At 41.0% G+C, this 23684-nt stretch overlaps 1 protein-coding gene across 1 annotated transcript; it reads right to left on the bottom strand.

The window, feature by feature from the left end:
• Positions 1–13555: 13555 nt before the first annotated feature.
• Positions 13556–23451, bottom strand: LOC117382360 (zinc finger CCCH domain-containing protein 6). The gene is made up of 12 exons (XM_033979526.2): positions 22998–23451; positions 21449–21674; positions 20965–21078; positions 19126–19330; positions 18936–19054; positions 18336–18458; positions 17959–18073; positions 17748–17857; positions 16896–17116; positions 16393–16721; positions 16140–16319; positions 13556–15419 (listed from the first exon to the last, which is right to left on the bottom strand). The coding sequence occupies exons 1-12, from the start codon at positions 23081–23083 to the stop codon at positions 13945–13947; spliced, it is 3303 nt and encodes a 1100-aa protein (XP_033835417.1). The 5' UTR covers positions 23084–23451; the 3' UTR covers positions 13556–13944.
• Between the last annotated feature and the right edge of the window lie 233 nt (positions 23452–23684).

The following is a 23684-nucleotide window of genomic DNA, read 5'->3' as shown; positions in this document are numbered from 1 at the left end:
ACAGGGTTGTGGGCGCGTAGCCAGGGGTAACCAAGGACCAGAGGAGAAGCGGAGGAGGACAGGACATGAAACTGACGGTTCTCTTGGTGGTTGCCGGACAGAATCACGGTGACAGGTTCTGTGATGTGAGTGATGTGCCCCAGAAAACGTCCATTGAGCCCCTGGGCATTTAAGGGGCGTTCGAGGGGCTCCAGGTAGACCCCGAGCTGCTCCGCGACTTGGGCATCAATAAAGTCCCTCTCAGCCCCGGAGTCGATAAGGGCGGAAACGCATAAGGTCTCTGTGCGAACGCACAGGGTGGCGCTGAGCCGCAGTCTATTAGAAGAGTCCAGGATGTGTTGCTCGCCCACCAGTACTCCCAGTGCTACTGGTGGGCCCCCCCTTTTGGCCGAACTGGGCAAGTGACCACATAATGTCCGCGCTCACCGCAGTAGAGGCAAGCCCCGGCCAGACGACGCCTCCGTTGACGCTCCTCGGCCGACACAAGGGTCCTGTCGAGTTGCATGGGCTCATCCGGCGGGGGCGGGGCAGCGCGTGGCTCCGGCGGGACCGGTGACCGGCGTCTCTCTCGGCGACGAGCCCGTAGGCGGTTGTCTATACGGTGAGTGAGGGAGATGAGGGTCCGCAGGTCGGGGGGTTCGTCCCGGGAAACCAATTCATCTTTCAAAGTCTCGTTCAGGCCCCGCACAAACACAGCCCGCAGCGCGCTGTCCGTCCAGTCCAGCTCCGCCGCATGTGTCCAGAATTCAATGGAATAATCCGCTACCGTCCTGGAGCCCTGGCTGAGAGTCAATAACCGGGAGGCAGCATTGTCCTGGTAGTGCGGGTGGTCAAACACCAGCTTAAACGTGGACACAAATTCATTAAAATCCAGGCTATCCACAGACGTCTTCATTAGGCGCGCCTCTGCCCACTGGAGAGCTCTGCCCCGGAGTAATCCACATATATATCGGATCTTGGTGGCCCCCGAGCTGAAACGAGAAGGGCATTGCTGGAACATGAACTCGCACTGGAACAGGAATCCGCGACAGAGGTGAGGTTGTCCAGCATACGGCTCCGGATCCGTGCCTCTCGGCTCCGGGAGGCGTGGCGGCGCTCCAGCTGCAGCAGGCGGGGTGACGAGGAGCGCAGCCACCTGGTGGTTAAGCTGTGCCACCTGCTGGGACAATGTCTGATTTAGCTCCAATAGAGTTCGAATGGATTGTTCATGCTGACCCAGCACCGCCTCGGGGTGAGAGTGCGTCAGGCGGCGCGTCTGGTCCGGATCTGAGCCTGCTTGGTCCATAGTGGCCAGACCGTTCTGTCGTAACGGTGCGGATAGGACCAAAGGATGCAGACCAGAGCAGTTTTAACAGTGTTTATTTACAGCGGTGAAAATGCAGTCTTTAAACAGGTCACAAGAGCAGGTACAGGAACCGGGGAGCGGGAGACGGGTCAGGCGGGTGCGGTGCAGGTAGAGGCGGGCAGGACAGGACCAGGACGGGGATAGAAGCAGGTGCGGTACCAGGGCGGGCGGAGCAGACGAAGACCAGAGCGGGGAGCGGGTGACAAACCAGAGACCAGGACCGGACAGGAGACGAGACGAGCAGGAGACGAGACGAGCAGGAGACAAGACGAGCAGGAGACGAGACGAGCAGGAGACGAGACGAGCAGGAGACGAGACGAGCAGGAGACAAGACGAGCTGGAAGCGATACCGGGACTGGAACGTGGCGGCAGGAGCTGGGCGAGTAGAGGCAGGAATGTTTTACACGCGGACGGTCTGGCACCGAGTGTAGACTGCCAAGCCTTCTTGTACTCAGCAGCAGGTGGTGGTGATTAGGCTGATGCACCCCAGGTGTGCACGGGAGGAGTCAGGCACTCCACCCAGCTCCAGACACACAGGTAGGGGAGGGGGAGAGAGCACGGGAGGACAGGGAAACTGACATCATGACAAAATCTATCTCATCTGACCCCACGCAGCCTACTATTTCACAGAATGGGGTCCCTTTTGTGAACCTTGTGTTGACAGTCCTATAGAAGAAAATATGTTTTATATGAATTCAAGATCATGAAGAATGGCCCTTGAAAGACATTTTATTTTGTTATATTTGTGTAGATATAAAATAGCCTATATTAGGAGCGGTTGCATTAGAGAGCTGAAATGTGCAATGCCAAAGATTTTTTTTCCAAGACACTTTAGTTAATTTACAATCGCTTGGCCATCTCTATCGATAGATTCACTCTTATATTAACAAATGTTTCCACTGGTATATATACTGTACACCCCAAATGCATGGTAAACCTTAATGCAGAGAATCCAACACTTGATTTTTGTTTCGCTAACTGTGATGGATATAATTGCTTTTGAATGTTTGTAAATTGTCACAATTTTCCCTACTTTTTATGTTTTGAAGTTTGGCTCTGAGTATACTACTGTCACTGAGTACCATTTCCATTATAGTGTGCTGTATGTTTGATGTTCAAAATTGTTTCGTTTCAAAGCTGTATATTTATCTGTTGATAAAATTTATAGAGTGAATTTCTATTGTACAGCATGTCTTGGTTCTAGTGGAGTTGGGAGGGATGGATTTTAAGGGTAGTAGTGCCCTCTGTTGGCTGATGAGCAAACTTGCTAAAAAATACAGCAGGCTGTTAAGGCAATCATCATCATCATTTTTATTATTATTATTATTATTATTATTATTATTATTATTATTATTATTATTATTCAAAAGTGTTTGGCCAGCAGGGGGGCAAAAGTCTTTTTTAATCCTTACATGCATTTGAATTACTTATACACTGGCTGCCACTGATTACACTGATACGTCAAACACAATTATCAATGCTAGAGTGCCACCAATAGGAACGCATTAAGTTTTCAATGGGGAGAAAAAAATGTTTTGACTAATTAGTGAAACTTTGCCGAAAGTTCTGTTACGTGCCCCTGATCAGAAAGGCCAATAACACCTATGCCGTATTTTGTACAGTTTTGCCTCCAAAGATCCCATTGTAAGTGAACAGCACTCTGATTCAAATCATACAAGAGAGGGGGAACAAGTTACTAAAGTTGGCTTAGTGAACCGGCTTAGTGCAAAATGTATTCTCATTACAGAAACGGATATTCACTATGTTTTTTGTGTAACACGCTATCAAAAAATGTTTCTACAATATACATAAAAAGTACACAATTATCCAAATATCATGAACATCCACATTCACAAACATCTACATCCAATATTTCATACTGGACTTTCTGAATCTATTATATATAGAGCCAGAAATTACTATATGCAACGTTACTGAAAATTGACACAAACATTATTTAAGTTACTCTGATTCAAAAACTCCATTGGACTATAGCTTTATAATGTACAAGGTTGCTGGTTCAAAGCCATGCACCCCACTAGCATGATGAGAGTTACATATGTAACTATGGTTCTATGAATCACAGATGCAAAGTGATTGAAAATTGACATAGACATTTAAGTCACTCCAGTCAATAAAGTCAATTACACCATAGGAATCTTGTGTATTATGCACAAAGTTGCTGGTTCAATGCCCTGGGCCACACCAGTTCAAGTCAATTGTCACGGTTCACTATGGACATGGAAGTGAAGAGCAGATAACGGCCTGTCAGTCGCATACAGAGGTGGTAATGATTCGGGGATGGATTCAGAGGCAGTCGCAATACAGATGCGGCTGCAAGTCCATGGCAGGCGCAAGTTCATAGCAGGTGCCTGGGAAGGATGTCCGCACGGTGGCGAGGGCCATCATTGCCGCTTGCTGCTTTAATTTGTATCATATATTGTATTTTATTTTCAACACTGCTTTCACTTTATTCCAACCAGCATTGCTTTCACTCTTAATAATAATGGCTTACACTTGTAATGCACTTTTCAAAGCACTACACTATAGTCATTATTCATTCATTTCCACACTTGGTGATGGTAAGCTACTACTGTAGCCACAGCTGCCCTGGGGCAGACTGACAGAAGCAAGGCTGCCAATTGGCCCCTCCAACCACCACCTATCATTCATGCACACACACCACTTTCATACTAGGCAATGTGGGTGAAGTGTCTTGCCTAAGGACACAACGACAGAACTTGACTCGATCCTCCGACCTTCAGGTTGGGGGACCAACACTCTAACCACTGAGCCACTGTCGCCCCGTCGCTCTTAATTCAAAGAGTGGGTTAAATAAACTATATACTCTTGATTAGAACTAAAAATAGTACACTGAACAAACATTATAAAAATGAATAGAAAATCACTTATTATATCACTTATTATATTAAATGTAGCCTACTACCATTAATTTGAACATTTTCCTTAAGCCTAAAAATTTGATAAGTGGGCAACTGGGTAAGGCTCTACTTTTTAATCTTGCTGGTGAAACTGCAAATACATGTTCATAAAAAGTGGTGAACCAGCTACAGATGGTTAAAATGGTCATCTCCAGTGTTTTAATAATGTCTAGCTATCTTACATTGTATTATCATAAGGCTTGATTGTTTGCACGTGAATGCTTAATGCAGAATACCCAATTAATTTAACAAAGTGCTTGGTCATGTGATACCAGTTGCCATGGAACTTCCAGCCCCTTTGTAAAGCTTTATCAATAATTAATATAGAATCCACTCTGAGAATCCACTGAAGTGTGGGTAGCTGTTTCTTCAGATAAGCCTTGCTCTAATCATCATGTCCACGTTGCTGGATCACGGGTGCATTCGGACTACAGCCGTGGAGCAGGTCGTGGCACCGATGGCCAGTCATTTGTGCCATTTGGTGCTGTTGTGTGACGGGGCAGAGGAGCCTGAACAGTTTCTGCAGCTAGAGAGCGCTGCTGAGGCTGTGGCGAGAGCAACGCGCAACTTGGCATCAGTGGCTTATAGGTAAGAACTGTGCATAATATTGTACGCTATTAATCCCAGTTTTTAAAGGGATACTGTATAACTTTTGTGGTATGTCTTTGCCTGGTTTGTTCCGTACTATGGCATTAAACTCTATCTTCACAGAGACAATAAGCCAAATGACAGGTCAGATCTGAGGAGAGGTGACCCTGGTGATTCAAAAGACCACAGTGAACGCATGAATTGGCCATAAACACCTGTAATTGAATAAATGCAACATCAGTTTAATGCAATACTGTGGAACATTCAAGGAAGAGTACCCTCCAACAGAAAAGTTACATAGAGCACCTTTAACTCATTTAAGTGCATGCGTGTTTTGTGTGTAAATGTTTCTAGACAAGCTGAGGACTCCCAGGATGAGGTTTTGCAGATGGAGATGTCGTCGCTGGTGGAGTCGCTCACTGTGTCCGGACAACACGTGCTGCTGGCGGCTCAGAAACTCAACATCCAGCCTGGAGTGATGGAGCACCGCGAGGAGCTCATCACCGCTACGCAGAATGTTTTCCTGGGAGTGGTTAAAGTACAACACCTTACCTGTCTTGTACACTGTATGCTTTTAGATTATATTTCCACTCATACAACTGTAGCCCTTGCCATAGAAAAAGTTGTAGCCTGCGTTATAAAATATAGGCTATATGATATAAATGTAGGAAATTATTATATGGTAGTGAAGTAATGTTTGAGAGACTAAACAATGACCATGTTGTACAGCAAAACATATCTTTAGCATTCAAGTTGATCAGTCTAATATGTCATTACAGGTCGCCAAATGTATAATAAAACTAAAGTTGCCGTTCAAAATCTAGCCTAGTTTAAGTTTAGATGTAAGCTCTCCATCACAACTCAGGGGTTTACATGTATTTATTACACTATTACACATCATTTGTATAATATTGTAAACTGTGAAGATTTACTGTTAATATAACATAGTATTCACTCTCAAGCAACAGTTTATAGAGAGTAGAGACAGTGGTGTTTATGGAAGAAACTCACCCCAAAAGGATTTTGTATTTGAAAAGCAAATATTGTACATTTTGGGAAAAATGTTTATATTGCACTGAGTACCATAAATTGTTCTGACAGTAGTGTCACTGTGAATCCTCTTGTTTATGAGTATTGACTCTGAATATAATAACTGGATGAAATTCAAACATTTACAGACTGAAGAGAGCTGCAGTGGATTCTTTATTTGGCACCTGTAAACTGCAGCAGATTGAGATCCAATAAAAAAAAAAAAAAAAAAAAAAAAAAAAAACATATTTAGAAACATTTTACAAGGAAAATATGGTAAAGAGGAGATTGAGGGGCTGATGTGGCTGATGGTTTACTGCTGTTCATGGACTAGAGAAGGTTATGTTCACACTTATCTTAATCCTGGTTTGGCCCAAGTTTAGTTTTGCTAAAGACCTGATTTACTCCTTGTCCAGTCTTTGTTTAATTCCAGATTTAGTCCCATTTTTAACGTGATGTGTGCAAGGGTGAATGCAGCCATAGTTGAAATAGTAGATTTACAACAGGAATCCTATCCATGGGTTTTAAAATGATGAAAAATTAACCTTTTAAAATGAAATATCCTATCTTTTGAATGGTGGAAAAGTCTTCAAAATGTTTCCTGTAAAATGAAGCTGAAAAACATGAATACTAAGATATTGCTTTAAAGGTTATTGGCAGGCAGGCAGTAACAGCTAATAAGTTAGAAATGAAGAAGGGAATCTGTCTTTCTTATTTAATTTATGTGCGCAACTTTATTACACAGATTAGTAACTAATACTTTTATACTACATATGTGTTTGTACTTAAGGTCCTCCTGGTGAGTGACGACGCCTCTGTGAGAAAAGTCCTTGCTGCTGCAGACCAGGTTTTGGAAATCCTGTCTGAACTTGGATCATCCCCAGATCTCAAGACGCTTCTCAGATCATTCCAGTTCTTCTCCGAGGCTCTGCTTGTCCTCAACAGTCTCACCGTGGACCGTGCCCACTCTTTACAGGACCCGAGGCAAAAACAGCAGCTACTCGAGTCGTTAGAAACACTCAAAAGATGTATCTCAATGCTTCATACGGCAATGTGCACAACTATAAAGCATCCAGCGAGCGAACAGGCACAGGCTGCTAAAACATATATTCTAGATAAAGTTCAGAATACAGTCAATGATATAGTTTTTACATTGAAAAGTGAGAGTCATATGGGGTCACTAGGCAACGGCGGGTTTTATATTTGGAGAAGAGACAGTGTTCTTCAGCTACTGTCAAATGCTTTGGAGTTATCAGATCGGGACAGCGGTTTTGACAGCATGATCAGAGATATGGTTTTTCATTGCATGGGTGTCGCTAACTCATCTCGAAGGGAATTTCAACAAATAGTCGTGGGCCACTGCAAGCACATACTAAAATTCTGGTCAGACGTCAAAAAGCTCTCAAAATCAGATGACATGGAAGAGCTGGAAGACACATGCACTTTGTTGGAGGAGCAGATTAAACTTCTTGACAAGGCAGTAACAACTGCCGTCCTGTATCAAGTTTTAGATACATCCCTGACAGCTTCTTCAATGAACCATGAGCTTTTTACTGTTCTAAACCAGGCCAAAGAAACCAATTCCTCCACAGATGTCAATGATGTCTTAACACTGGTTGAAGACTTTATATCATTCACTGACAAAATAATCCAGGTGGCCAACTTTGTCTCAGCTTTGGCCCACGATGCAAAGAGCTTAGAGAGAATTGAGACATCCATAGCGTGTTTAACAAGGCTTAGGGAACGGATACTACCTCTGTCACTTGAATTAGAAGACAATGCAGACCAGACTATTCAAAAGCTTATTGAAAACTGCCAGAAATGGGAAGAGGAGACAAGCCAGCTTCAAGATGCCTTTGGCTGCATTATAAATGTGCAGGAGTTTACAAGTATAAGCATTAGTGAGATGGTCATTGAAAGACATGGTTGCGACACGGCATATAGAGAGCAAAGTACAGAAAAGTTTAAGGAACATTCAACCAATCTTGCTAGCCACATGAAGCTAGTGATGCAAGGAGCAAGAAGACACCTGGACAGAAGCGATGACCCTATCTATAGAAATGGTCTTTTGGTGTTGTTGAAGCAAGTCCAGTCGTCTGTAACCAAAGTGAACGGAACAGTCAAAGATATGCTAGCAGGTCCAAACCTTAACATAGAGGCTTACTCTAGCTTTTCTGACAGCGTTTCCACAGCAATACAAGACTTCAAAGTTCTAAGAGAGGGGCTTGACGGTCAACAGCATCCGCATCTGCTCAGCCCCCTGCGGGAGAGGGCTCGTCAGCCTGACACTTTACGATCTCCTTCTCCGGTTATGGAAATCTGTGAAATCATTAACAGTAATGACCATGTAGTGTGCGAATCCCCTGAAGTTTTTGATAGTTATCCGCTCTCTGAACCCGAGGATGAGGAAGAACTAGAGGTGACTACTGAGGAGGAAGTGCCTCGTAAATATGTCAATGTTGATTTAAAGATTTCCGAAGTCTCACGTGAGCCTAAAGTAGTTCTCAAGCCATCCGAATTCGACCTTTTGCCCCTCTTGCATGAAGTTGTGACTGTGACTAAAGGGAAAGATGTGACTGCGTTAAACCAGGCTTGCACTGGTGTACTTGAGCTATCAAACTGCTATGTCCAAGCTGCAAAAGAAGCACTGCTATTGGTTGATTCAGTTGATTGTCAGTCTTTGGAGAGCTTCAGAGCGGAACTAGTATCCTTGACCCCACTTTTAGTACAAACTGCGCAAGAAACAGCAATGAGTTTAGCCATGAGAACAGAAAGCATCTACAAACTCAGTACACAATTTTCAGACCTTATTAATAATATCCGTAAAGTCTTACTACCAGCTGCTGGGTCATGGTACCACTCTGTGTTCAACATGCTCCAAGGAGATAGATCCAAAATGGCGGCTCCAGTGTCTCAGCAGCTCTCTGAAGTAATAACTTTATGTGGTGATATTGTGCAACAGCTAACGTCTTCTGATATACAATCACAAAGCGATGGTCAAGAAACATTTGGGGTTTTGCACAATAAATTAAACAAGGCGCAAAACAATACAAGATATTTAGTCGATTTTTCCTCAATGCTTGAAGGAAGTCGAGATCAGTTAGAGGGGCTTTGCATCCTCTGGGGGTTGTCCATGCAGATCTTACTACAATCACTTGATAAGATTTTGGGAACTACAACAGCAGTCAGTCAAGTTACTCTGCAAAAACAGCTCTCAGCATTGTCTGAAAACTTACTAAGGATCCAAGAGGCAGCAAGAATCACCAGTTCAAATTGTAAAAGCGCCTATAAAGTCAAGCAGTTTATTGGATACCAGGACGAACTTAAAACAGTTACTGAGATCTATCTTCAAGTAGCTGATAGTGTTGATGCAAAGCCCAATATAATGAAACTTGCAAAATCTGAATTCCTAAAACGCAGTCTTCTTGTCAAAATAAAAGCAGTTTGCAGTCAACTAAACAAAGTCAATATTGATTATGGGAAAGCACTTCAGAATTTGGTCAACATGGCATTCCTTGAGGTCCAACATTTAAAAGAGGATGAAGAGGACAATTCATTTGAAAAGACAGCGGAAAAGCTAGTTGATCGGATAAGATCTGGGACCAAAAGTATTGAAAACAGTTTACACTTTATCCGAGATCCACGTTCTAGATCTAACCTCAGGTCTATCAATGAGCACCTGTCATTTCAGATTTCAGATATCATCAGTAGGGCTAGACTCATAGTGGAGACTAAATACATTTGTGATACACTTACTATTGAAGTTCAAATACAGAGTTGGGCAGCTAAAGCAAACTTTGTGGTAGAAGAAATGTGTAAACAAGACAGCATCAACCAAGGAACTAAAGACAGCATAAGAGCTGCTTTACAAGGCCAAGCACTGGCAAAGGTACATGTAGCAATAAAAGAAGTCACCCCTGAAACCCGACTAAAAATCAAAGAACCAGTGGAGTTTACTACAGAGGCTGCAGCTGTTAGGACATCCAGGCAAGAAGAGAGTATTGAGAAGTTGGACGTTTCAGTAAAGGATCTCCCCATGTCTCCAGTGTTCACTTACAGCCCAGATCTAATGGAAAAAGAAGTGAGCATATCCATATACTATGTACATATATGTCTAGTGTAAAAAAAAAAAAAAAGGTGATAATGATAACACTGGTCAACACCAAATTTATTGTTTAAGATTTTTTAGCTAATTAAGGATAATTTTGATGTACTGAATCCAAAAATCACATTGGTTTTGCTCAATCAGGTCAACTTTCTGAACTAAGCTACATATTTGTTTTTTGACTATTTTGTTTGCGTACAGGTATTTTCACGTTATATGATGCAAAATTCTTTTATATTTCTCGCAATAAATGAATTCTGAAGATTTTGCATGTGCCAACTTATGACTAATTTTTTTTTTTATATTGCAAGTGAATGAAATGGCTTCAATTAGAAGATCTTGCAAAAAGAAGCCTGACGTATTCTGCTACATCTGCAGTGAATACACCATTGTTCCTAACAGGAATCAAGTCACAAGTTTCATAAAGCGTGTTTACCATGCTTATTTTGGTATTAAACTTGGTGACCAAGATAAAGCTTGGACGCCACACAGCGTATGCAAGTCATGCACTGAGGAGAGAGAGGAGAGAGAGGGAAATCATGAGATTCTCATGGTTTCCTGAGAATCTGGGATCAATGAGTGATGAGCAGGGGGAGAGATTCCTTCAGGACATAAAAGAGATGGAGACCAGGTATCAGGGACGCTGGGATGCAGTCATGATGGCTAATTACTGTTGGACTCTGAAGAGAGACATCCCTGCTGCTGAGCATTCGAGGGGTTCGAAGAAACGGAGGTTCATGCTCTGAATTTTGCACAATGATAACGTCACGTTAAATTTACATGTACTTACCTTTATCAATTAATATAATGTAACATTTCATTAATACATTCTGTTAGAAAACCATTTTTTTCTCCTAAAACCTTTTCTGGATGAAAAATATTAACGAAAATCAACTGATAATGTCACAAAAATGTAATTAATTTAGTCAGAAGATCTAATTTTTCAAAATCAAATTAGCATAAAAACCTGACCTGATTGACAAAAATGGATGTCATTTTCGGATTCAGTGGTGCAAAATGGCCCTAATTTAGTTAAAAATATAGACGACTTTCAAAAATGTTTTTTTTTTTTTTGTAACCCAGTGTAATCAAGCTATGTAGATGGTATTATCCTGAAATGTCCCCAGAAGCCCCCCACACACATTTTAGTCATGTTTAGAGGTTACATTATGTAAATATGTTAATCTTTTATTTTTATCTTCATCAACCTTGTTTATTCCCAGGATGTTGCAGACTTTGGCATGCACAGAGATGCCCCTTCACTCACACGCAGATCACTTTTTCTAAAACAAGAATCCAACAATTGGGATCCTGAGGACAATAAGATCGTCCAAGTGACCAGGAAGATGGCTGACACCATCTGCCACATGACCCAATACCTGAAGAAGAAAGGGCCTATACCGGTAATGTCCACTAGAGGACAGTAAAGTCTTTTACACAGTGGAAGTTTGCGTGGTCTTAATGGACTTGGTGAACCTTATATTTTATAGAACAAAGATGCATTTGTGATGGCAGCTAAAGATGTAATCTCAAGCTGTGAGTCTGTGACACAGTTTATCAGTGTTATAGCAAATCACTGCCTTGATAAACAGTGCACCATTGAACTCACACTGATAGTGGAGCAGATTCTAACCATCACCAACCAACTCAGCATCATTTCCAGGTATGTATTTCCAACACTTTATGAGCACATAGTAGTATTTACTCTACAGATATTTTAGAAACTGTTAAAACAAAACAAAAAAATTTAAATGAAGACTGTTATGTGTAGTGTGTGCTTTGCAGGTCATGGTTCAATCCCCAGCATCTCTACTTGTTCTTGTAATTTCATTTGTGGATTAATAAAGTTTGACTCATTTATTCACAAAAAGGGCAGTACACACAGTATTGTACTACTTGTTGTAATAATTCAACTGTGATAGAAATCGGCTCTACTAAACATTGAATTTTAAAAATACCTTTTACGAATTTTATATTACATACTAAACTGAGCATCTGCTCTTATATTCTAGTAAAATTTTCTCTTGAGTAAAATTATTTTTGAACTAACAACTTTCCTTGTTATAATAGTGTTAATGCCGTTACACCTTGTTCCAAATCCTCTGACGAGATTCTGGTGAAGAATGCTCAAAATCTCCTCCAGACCGTCCTCAAAGGGGTCCATGCTGCAGAGTCGGCTTGCATCACTGTAAATAACTCTACATTTTGCCACTCGTTGTATGGATTTAGCTTGTTATCTGAGTTGAATGTAACTGTTTTCTTACAGGGTTTGAAGCAGCCTGAACCAAACACTGAGTGTGCCGAGGCCACAGCTCTGTGCTTCCAGTGGAGGAGGAACCTGGAGATGCACCGCGCTCAGCAAACGTCCAACCTGGAGACAGATGACCTGGGTTTGAGGAAGACCTCGGCCCACCCTGAAGCTCCCAGCCTTGCTCCTGCAGTAAATGTACAGGACAGCTACAAGTGAAGGCAATAGATCGGATTTAGTGTTTTGTAATACAGGTAGTGATGTCTTTTTAAGACATATTGTGTAACCTTTCTGGTGTAGGATTCACCACCTTCTTCCTTCTATAGTATGGCTTGCTGTCTTAGAAGTGGTATAGTGCTTTTGTAAACCTGTTTTGGAGCTTGTTTAGATTTGATTGTAGTTCTTTGGTGTGATACAATTAAATAACTACTGTACTCAAATGTAGCAGTTATAATATTGGTAAGTGTATTTTTTTTTCTTTTCTTTCAATCTCCTTTTGTATGTTGCACTTGAATACTGTTTGCTATCTCTAAGTTCTTAAATTATGTTGTGTGCGTGTGTGTGGGTGTGTGTAGTTATAAGATAATCATGCACACTAGAAACAGCTCTTGTGTTTATTTAAGTAAAACTGCTATTCTTGGATTATGTACAGTATTTTAACATTTATAAATCACTGAAACAAGCGAAAAAGTGTTGTTAAAATGCCATTAGTGATCTTATACTGCTTGAACCAAAATAACAGTACATGTGATAGAAATAAGCATTTACAAAGTATCATGAAGAACAATAAAATGTCAATTGACACAATGAAAGCACTTACAGAAACATACAAAACATAGATAATCCTATATGAAAAATGCAATATTTGATAAAACACCTACTCACACGTACTTAGAATACAGAAACTGAAGTGCTGAAAACCCTGCGTCTCATATCAGTGCAATGTTTACAATGACATTAAACTAAAATGCATTCTTTATGCATTTCAGCTGTTTTGATCCTATGGAGTGCCCAATTGGGATTTATGACAAAGCATGTTAACAACAAAAGATATTTATATTTTCTATTGACACAATTTGTTTAAAATACACTATAAAAATATCCCTTTTAAAAATGAGCTCACACACAAAATGAGGTACAAAATTAAAGTATAAAATGTTTTAAAATAAAAATATAAAATGTCTCCTGAACTTTTCGGCATTTGTTCTGCCGATTAAATCAGGACCCACAAAAGCAATGCCAAGAATTGGAACTAAATAAAACATCTTTTACCTCTTTTATGCTGTTCTACATGAGTTACCATTTATACTATACCAAAGGGACAGCTGCATCTCAACAAAATAAAATACTTTGTAACAGTAAAATATTTCATTTGTTCGGTTTAGAACATGAAATTTATAATGTATAATAAATACATGTATTACAACCAAATTGCATTTATGTTTTCCAATGTGATGCCATTTTAATATAACTATTAAAATACACGTTTCAGTTGCATTTGAAATCATTGAGATGCGCCTTACTGAGACTTGAAATCAAAAGATGAAATTTATCATGCGTTAACAAAGCTCTAAGCATCTTCATACTGCCACATGTGATACATTTGATAGATGCTGTTCGATAAGTTATGAGCACTATACACAAGAATAAATAGTTTTCAAATGTCTCTGGACTGTACAAATGTAACTTATTGACAGAAAGGAGAAGCAGTGGGATCAAAAGTCTTAAACACATCTTTAAGTGTCCGGTCCTCTGCTTCCTCTGGGACGTCCCGTTTGTCCTGGTCCACCTCCATAGCCTCCTCCTCCCCCTTTTCCTCATTTTGGTCTCCCTCTTTCTTTTGCTCTGCCTCTTCCTGCGCTACTGTAGTTCCCTGTCCCACTTGCTTGGCCTGTCTTGGGTCTATGTATTGTGGCCTCATAAGCCCGGCCAGTGCTTGTATGGGCAGGTTGTGCACAGCTGCAGGTTTGATTGGAGAGGGAGGAGGAGGAGTGTCCGAAGAACGGGGTGGGCTCTGATCCAACACCGTTTCTGTGCTTTTAACCTCCTCAAATGAGCTGCTGCGTTGATTTGGAGATAAAGATGGAGGTGGTGTACTGTCTTTTTTAACTGGGTTTTTAAGTATCCCAGTCTTTTTGGGTGGATCAGCCTGCTCTTTCTGTTCTGTCTGATTGCGAGGGTCATATAAACTTATTCCCCCAAGAATAGTAGTCGGACTTTCTAGACCTCCACCGGATGAAGCAAGGCGTGGCGCATATGGAGGGAGTTTATCTGGTTCACTTTTAGGAGAAACGGTTTGATTTAAAGTCATCGCATTTGATTTCTGAAGTCTCGGGTCAACTGCAGCAGTAGAAGATGGTTCTTTCTGCCCGAGCATCTTTGAATCCAAACTTGCGGTCCGTTTCAGTCTAGGATCTAAAGATTTCGCTTGCCGCGGGTCTACGGGTCTATCTACAGACATGCGAGTGTCCATAGATCCAGATGGCACTCGAGTCTTTAATCTCGCCGCTGCTAGTCTGGGGTCGACAGGAGGGGGGCTGGAGACAGGGTGGCTATCCGGGAGAGTAGACCGGTTCATTTGAGCGTTAGCAATAAGAGGAGGTAAGGGCAGGTTGATGGAGTGTTCCTGTTTGGGGATAAGAGAAGGGATGAGATCCTCCGGCGCCCACACAACAGTCTCGGCAAAAGCAGGTCTCTGCAGCAGGATGTCCACTTTGATATGGCTGAACTGTTTTAACTGACAGCGCGGGTCTCGAAGCACAACTCCAGGACTTGGGTCTAGAGGAATAAGAGCTGCCCTGTCCCTCAGCTCTCTCTCTCCTTCATCATCGTCTTCACCAGTCAAAGGTTTTTGAGCAACAGTCTGCCCCTGCTGCTGATACTGTTCCCTCATCTTCCTGGGGTCTCTGGACAAACGAGGATCACCTGAACTGTCACACTCCTTCTTCACCTCAAGAGGACGCTGGCGTGGGTCCATCTTTATTCTGGGGTCGCTCGGAGGACCTCTTTCTTTGAGACGAGGATCACCCACTGGCCCACTAGGGGGCGGTACAGGCTTGGTTTGGGCCTGCTGCATTTCACTTTGTTTCTTCAGAGACTTTAAGATGGATGTAACGCTGCCTTCCTCCCCATCATCGCTTGAGTACCAGTTTGTAGTCTCATCTATAAACAAAAAATCTGATAAATACTCTAGGCTAAGAAGACAATACAGACTCAACAGTGAGCTTGCAGGGGCCTAATCTGCTATGCGGTAACTAATGAACACAAAACTTATAACTTCAAACTGGGTTTGAAGTGAGCAGAAATTAGGGCAACAAGATTTTCAAAATCAAAAACTGGGACACAGCCAGTTTGGGGTGTTTGGTAATAATAAAACTGAAAATTAATTAAAAATAATAATTAAAAATATTATTATGCACTCGGTCTATTCATGACTTATTCATGTATCTTGTTGTGAGTCAGTTTAATCTGAGAGAAAATTGAGTACATATGAGTATTTCCTTATTTTAGCTAAACAAATTAAATTTTTTGTACGACATAAAATTGAACAAAAGATTGGGACACCTGGGACATTTCTTGTATAAAACTGGAACAAATCAACGGTTTTAGATAAATCTAATGGAACAGGATACACAGGGCCAAAACTGGGACTATCCCAGGTAAATAGGGATGTCTGGTCACCCTAGCAAAACACCATTTGCATATTTGCATTTTAATTATACATTCACAGTCACGAAAGACTACAAATACAAAAGCTACTTAGTGATACTACTAGCAGTGATCAGTTTGTCGGCATTGTGCCAAGATACATGGCTTACCAGAAAGAATATAATCCAAGTTACCCGTTTTACATGCTTCATTACAACATCCTTTGACACTCACCTCTTCCTGCACTGTCGTCCTTGGGTGTTGCTCCAGGTGGCTCAGGGCCCTTCTGGTTGGCCTCTTGTTGCTGCAAGTGCAAGAGAATGGCTTTCTGCACAGGTGGAGGCAACGCCTGAAACTGTGGCTCTGCATTTAACTGCTGCTGGATGGTGGGCATGTAAGCCCGATTAGGATCCACTACAGGGAAAAACATAACCAATTAATTATCTGCATGTAGGGATATTTATAATACTATTGTTTCAATACTAACTTCCTTGTTGGTTCATAGGTTGATTTTGAAAAAAGCTGCTCAGAAAATCCACAGGGTTCTGCCCCATAGAGGCAAAGGGTAACAGGTTTTGTAGCATTTGTAGGTCAGGAGCAAAAGGAGGCCTCTGCATGTTCATCTGTGGCTGATTTGGTTGGAAAGGACCAGGGCCGATCGGAGGAAACCCATGTGGACCCTGTGGTGCCTGCTGCATAGGCCCAACACAGGGGCCCATAGAACCAGGAGATCCTGAAGGAGGAGCCCCATCTAGAGGCACGTCTTCGGCCCCTCCTGTGAACTGGTCTGTGCCATCATCCTGATAGTTTGATCCACTGTAAAACAAAATATAAAATTGTGATTTCAACTATATTATAAAATAATTTCTCTACAGGTTAATGTTGATATTATATAAGTAATTGCTTGAAATAAATGTGATTATGATTTTTTTCCATGATCAAGCAGCCCCGACCTTGCATTAAAAGATTACAATAAACAAACATATTTACCCCAGTGCAATTTTCTGTGCCAGGTCTGTAGTGGGCTGGACCTTGATTTCGAACAGTGATGGGATCTTCTTCCCTGACTGACCGTTGTCTGTGGGGCTGCTCTGACCTGGAGTGGGCAGCAGCCCCACACCTGGAGGTGGTTTAGGCAGAGGAGCGATGCCCTGCTTCCTCAGGTCCTCCAGCTCCAGCTCATCATTGTTCTCCTCCTCTGTGTTGATTATCTAACATCAAAAGCACGATAGGCATTTAAAACATATATAGTAGTACATATTATATGACATGGCAACAAGTCATGTGATATGTACTGCATGAGGAGCTAAAGATGTAATTAATTTGTATTGCCATAACTATATCATTGTAATATGTTCATTTATTTTTTCACCCAATAAGCTCTGCAAAGTTAAAACTAAAAATGACATGTTTTATTTTACTTACTGAACATAAGAACAAAATCTTAGAAACTACCAAGACCAAACAAAGCTAAATTAGGACTTTTTTATATTTAGATACTTTGAATATAAAGTATTAGAAAGGAACCATACAAAGAAAAGGGACCCATAGCCTCATATAAATGTGTTGCACTGTATTGTGAAAGCAGGATTAACTTCATCAGGACTTTGAACAAGCTCTTTTTCTAACCCTTTCTTGGACCACTTGGGACACATTTTGACCAGTCCAAATCAATTTCAGTTTTGCAGCTGCTTGGAAATGCTATCCTTCACAATTTGGCGCTTGACTCAAGTCTCTTGTCTATCTATTACATACACTTTGAAGACAAATAATTTCCCTCGCTGTGGCCATAATGTTATGCATAATAAATCATAGAAAATTAAACAGAAAAAAGTGCTTTACCTTATTAAGCAGCTCTTTAGTCACATCATTCAAAGCATCATGGGAGAATTTGCACTTGTCCCCTTGGTAGCATTTGGCTCCAGTATGAAAGAACTTGCAGGGGTATTCATGTGCAGCTGCTTGTTAAGGATTAATAACATGTAGATAAATGAATGTTCTTCACTAATAAGCTCATTAACCTTACTTATATATAGTGTTTTGAAAAGGATATTGTGCATGTAGCTGCAGTTATCGCCTTTACTGCAGTATCCCTGGAAGTAGAATTTACACAGCTCCTTTTTCTTATCAAGCGGGATCAGCTCATGTTCAAACTTGCAGTGGTCCCCCTGTGACGCAACAAAAGTTTATTTGTTTTAAATAATTAACATTTCTAGGCTTCACGGTGCACTGTGTAACTTTTCTGGCTCTTTTCTCCATGACGAAGTAAAAAAATGGCCCAGAATGTTCTACAATATGGCATTAAATCTCTTGAATCTTGGATCTTGAATTTAATTAATTACTGGTTTTGTTGCTATAGAATACCTGGAAGCAGTTACTGGAAAGGTTACATAGTGCACCTTTAGTATAGATATGTGGGATTTAGAATACCTTGATACAGCGACCCTCCAGGAAATATTTGCAGATGTGCTTTCCATTGTGCTCCACTGTATGCTGATTTATGAACTCTTTGCTCATAATAGGCCTTTTCTTCGGATAAGCAGAATTTTTGTCCTAATACAACCAAAAAAATAAAACACACAATATTTGTTACCTAAAAAGACCACATGAAGTAAAGCGTTTACACACATATTTCTGCATTTGTATGCTAATGTAATGTACAGAGAAATAAACCCTAAAGTAGGTTATGGTATGGATATTTTTATAGTGTCAAGATGATTTGATTATTGCCTAATCATGATTATTCAAGTAACACTATATCCATAAAAACAAAATATACTTTATACTTTACTATACTTTATACTTTATTTTAGAAGAAAAAATAATAAGTACGTTTAATGTAATACTCAAAAAAATGTAAACTAAATGTTGAGCTTTTTTCACTTTACTTTTTCATTTCAGCAGAATTTTTTTTTTTTGGTTGAAATAGCTTTTGGGGAGAAATGTGCTGCCTACTGTGGTCTACTACCATTGATAAAACATACCAATCAAATAGTTTTCACTAATATTACCAAAGCACACATGTCTCACCTCTTCCATGCCCCCCTGGTCTCCTCTGCCTCTTCCTCGGCCGCTCCAGGGTTTTCCTTTCAGTTTCTTTCCTCGACCTCTGCCTGGTCCACTGCCTCGGCCACGCCCCCTCCCACCATCTGAAAACAATCATGTAATGTTTGAATATATACTTTTTTATTACAAATTTAAAATGTGTTATTGCACTTACATGGTTGGTGTTTCATACCCCTCATGCTTCCTCTTTTCGAGTGTCGTCCTTTCGATGAGTACTCGGACTCTTCATCATACTCATCCTCCTCTTCCTCATAGTCGTATTTGTCATCACTGTAATCACTATATTTGTCATAGTCACTGCTCTTATGAGGTGGGGACTTCTGTGAGTTGCCGTGGCTTCCCTTTGAATCTCTCCCATGCTGTTTAACCAAAGGCATGATTTTTTGTTACATTAATGTTATGTTTTAAGTAATTTGTTATTACCGTAAATTTCGGACTACAGAGCGCACCTTGATATAAGCCGCACCAGCTAAATTAGAAGAGAAAATCAATTTTGTACATATATAAGCCGCACCTGAATAAAAGCCGCAGGTTTTCATATTGTAACATGAGATATTTACACAGAAAGACGGTGCACCGACACGCTTTTTTTAAACTGTGCCTGAAAATTGGAACCAACACGACAACAACACGGGATGAACACATCTGCAGGTTTAGAAAATAAAGCTGCACCAACACGGAAAAATCTGCTTTTATTTCCTCTGAAAACTTTTGTCGTCTTTTTACATTGACCAAGTTGGATTCATTGATGTCGAGCTCACGTGCAGTGGCTCTATTTCAGGGGTCGGCAACTCGCGGCTCCGGAGCCGTATGCGCCTCTTTCAGCCTTATACTGCGGCTCTGCGTGGCTTGGGAACTGACACAGACACAGCTCACAGTCCTGCGTAAAGAGCCCTGATTTTCAGACGCTGTGCGCACAGGGGTCAGGAGCAACTTTGGCCCGTCCCTAATGACACACTAATAAGCTCGTCCGTAGATGTATCATGAAAATCCTGCTGGAAATCGCCACAGAAATCTATTTGATGTAGTAGCAAGTATATTATCTGCTCTTGTCTCCGCGGTGACGTATCAACGTATAACACATCAGACACGACGCACAAAAGTAGAGCCACAAGCGAGTGAAAATGAGCCAAAACAAAAGTCTTTGGAGATCTTTTTAACAAAGGGGAAAAGGACAACTGAGGAGCCAGAAGAGGAGACTACGACCTCCAAGAAAAAGAAAGATAAATTTAACAGACAATGCCTACTTAAAATCTGGGTTTGTCGCTACAGGTGACTCTCACGCACAGAGTCCGCTCTGCGTAACATACGGGAAAAGCAAATAAGGCAATGAAACCTTCAAAACTGCTTTGGCACATGGAGAATAAGCACCTGGGATTAAACGATACGCTACGAGTTTTTTTGTTGTTGTTTTTTTAAAGAAACTGCGGAGTAGAGTAGACATAATCACATAATCAGCGCGATGCATGATGCAGCGGTTTGGTGAGTTGTATTTTTTTAATGCACTTAAGTTGTTTTTGCATATTTATCTGCCACGTGTAGAAGGCTTGTCCGTGAAAGTAAAACCTACATTATTCCGTTACATTATTGTTATTATACAGTGTTATCTTCATTTTAGATGTCAAAAAGTATTTGCGGCTCCCAGTGTTTTATTTTATGTGGAAAGTGGGTCAAATGGCTCTTTGCGTGTTAAAGGCCGACCCCTGCTCTGTTTCCTTTTCTGTTTCTTTATCTTAAAAAACTGCATCATATCCATTTCATGATGCGCAAAATGATCGTTCAAAATCAAAACTAGTGAATTCTTCAGAGCAGAATCTTTCCCCACGTCTGTCTCACTTTTACGTTTACAGCTAGAGAGCGCCCCCCAGGGGCCGTTATCCAGTAAAATTCCATATATAAGCCGCACTGCTGTAAAAGCCGCAGGGTTCAAAGCGTGGGAAAAAAGTAGCGGCTTATAATCCGAAATTTACGGTACATAGTATTTTAACTTTACCTGGGAGGACTGGCCATCCGAGTCACGGCGTTTCCTGCTTTTGGGCGGCCTTTCTGGGCGATCGTAGTCCGAGTCATAGCTCTCCGAGCTGGAGCTGCTCGATGGGGAGTGATGCTGAGGAGAGTTAATACAAATAATTAAGTTGTAATATAACAGTAATAGACCAAGGACAACATTATTTACCCAATAGTAGTGCCAACTTCACTAAATGAATAGCTGAATAGTAAATTCTAATCAGATTAAGATTTTGTGATTCAATATAGACTTGGCCCTAAATTAAAGGATTTTCACATTTAATCCAGGTTAAGACACCATAATAAACGGGACTATTGTGAGGTAGACAAATGCTGTGATATTCCCTCATTGAAATTTTAAAGTTGTGCATTTGAACTTTTACACTTGATCTATGCTCACAGCCTGTCTCATGTGTCCATGATAAGCACCTGGTTTTCTTATGTAATATTTACACAATGTAATCAAGTACCTTTTGTCTGTCCCGCCTCCTCCGCTTGGACTTCTTCTTGTCTCTGTTTTTCTTGTAGCGTTTTCGGGAGTGTCTGTGACTCTTCTCCTCTTTCTCCTTCACTTTCTCCTTTTCTTTTTCTCGCTCTTTCTCTTTGTCTTCAGTCACTTCGGTGGACTCTTTGGGCTCTTCTTCAATCCCAATTCCTTCATCATCAATTTCTCCATCTTCAAGTTCCCCATCCTCCCTGGTTAATAAAATGAAAAAAACAATAAATACCTTTAAAGATCTTGCATAGCACAAAATGGTTCTAAACTGCATTGTAACAAACAATGTGTAACAAATGTTTTCTGGAATACACTTAGAAGTATTCTGTTTTACTGCTGAGTACAGTATGCTGTATCGTGTTGTCACATCCCATTCTAAGTAAATTGTCTATATAAATACTCTCATTGACCTGGTTATGATTTATCAATACTACAACATTATTATTATTAGTAATAAATAGCTTTTATAAGACACCAAAATATGTTGCTAACACTTCATCCTTAAAGGGAAAAAAGTTAGTTTTATTACAATTTTTCTACGTGAGAATGAAATTTGAAATAATTTTAGTTGAAATTTTGATAATTGCTTTTTTTTTTGTAATAACTGAAAAAATTGCACTATAATTTCAAGTACAGTTATTACTAGTACTTTTTGCATTAAAACAGTGTAAATAAAAAGTATGTAAAATGTATATACAATACAATTTTAAATTTTGCCTAAAAATTATTTTTTTTAAACAAAACTGACCAAGTTGTGTGAAATGCAAACAGTGCAATGCTATTATTGTGTGGACATTCATGTATTAACTTTGGGTAATAGTGACAAAGCAACTTTTGACCTCACCAAGAAAATACAATGACAATAATCAAGAAATGGGTGTGTCTCCATCTTGCACACTTTTATGCTGTTATGAGAGTTACTCATCCGGACTAAGATGAACATGCTCCATTGAGCAAAAAACAGTTTTGCTGAATGTTTAAGGGTGCGTTCACACTTGGTCTTTGTTTGAGCCCACTTTAGCCCTGATCTGGACTTGGTTTCTAGTCCAGCTTTCGTTCCATGTGGTGAGTGTGCAAGTGTGAACGCAGCCTAAAACAGCCAAGCCACCTGTCCCATTTGTGGTCCAATCACAGGGACCTTAGTTTGGCCCTACAGCACACGCTGCAGCACTGCCATAAATCCACTAGGGGGAGTGTTACATTTAGGATGGGCGTGGCATTTACATCAAAGCTATTTGCATAGTCTCCTGCAGATGGCAACAATGAAGGCATATCTGGACCACAAACAAGCGATACGGGCAGCTACAGCACATGAAAATGAGTCTCATCGACGCGGTGATGGAAAGCCATTTGGTCAGCTTTCGGCATCAAAAAGGCATGCAATCGAGATAATAATTTTGGAAATTCTGGAGATTTCTATACCCTGTAATTCATGGTAAAACATAGTCACACAAGCATGTAGACCCACAGCACCGAAACGCACAGATGAGCGTAGTAAGAATTATATAAGAATGTTACTCGACCTTTCATCCCCTGCAAGCTCAGAGTCTGTCATGTTTTTGTCAAGAACAGGGGCGGGGGGACTGGAGACAAGGCTCACAGAAGTCATTGGAAAATGCCTTCCCTCTCTCCGGCACAAGAGTGAATTAACACAGTCACTCGAGGAGACGGTGGATTGTGAGAGATGCAGGACGATTTCAGACTGGAAAAAACTCACGGAGTTACATGTCTCGACAGAGAGACAGTAAACAGACACTCTCCTCTTTCATATCAATGGCGTTTTAACTCTGTGAGCACTGCTCGATAGCCCGCTTTGCTAATGTCCCGTCCGTTGACAGCTGCCATGGTGGAATAGAACACACGGAGGGAGGAACACACAGAAATGTAACCATGATCGTTGATTTCAGCATCTTCATGGGTTTTCTCAACAGGGACATCATCCCAAAATGGCTTCTGAAGTCTGCAGCACATTCCTCGTCGGTAGATCGCTCACGTATTTATACCCCCCTCAGATCTACCTAACATGAGCGTGACTCTTTGCGGCACCTGATTGGTCAGTTGTATGAAAATGAGTACAAAGAGCGTTTTGATTGGTCGAGAGCGCTGTCAGTCATTTATTGGCTTCTGAGATGGTGAGCGGGGTGTTGGGCGCTCTTTTGTCAGTAGTATGTTATGACATTGTATACGCACTTAAAACAAAGAAACTGAGC

Source organism: Periophthalmus magnuspinnatus, chromosome 15 (genome assembly GCF_009829125.3).
Source record: "Periophthalmus magnuspinnatus isolate fPerMag1 chromosome 15, fPerMag1.2.pri, whole genome shotgun sequence".
Classification (NCBI taxonomy): Eukaryota; Metazoa; Chordata; class Actinopteri; order Gobiiformes; family Gobiidae; genus Periophthalmus; species Periophthalmus magnuspinnatus.
Note: the sequence above shows the minus strand (reverse complement) of the source record. Positions and strands in the feature narration are given on the sequence as shown.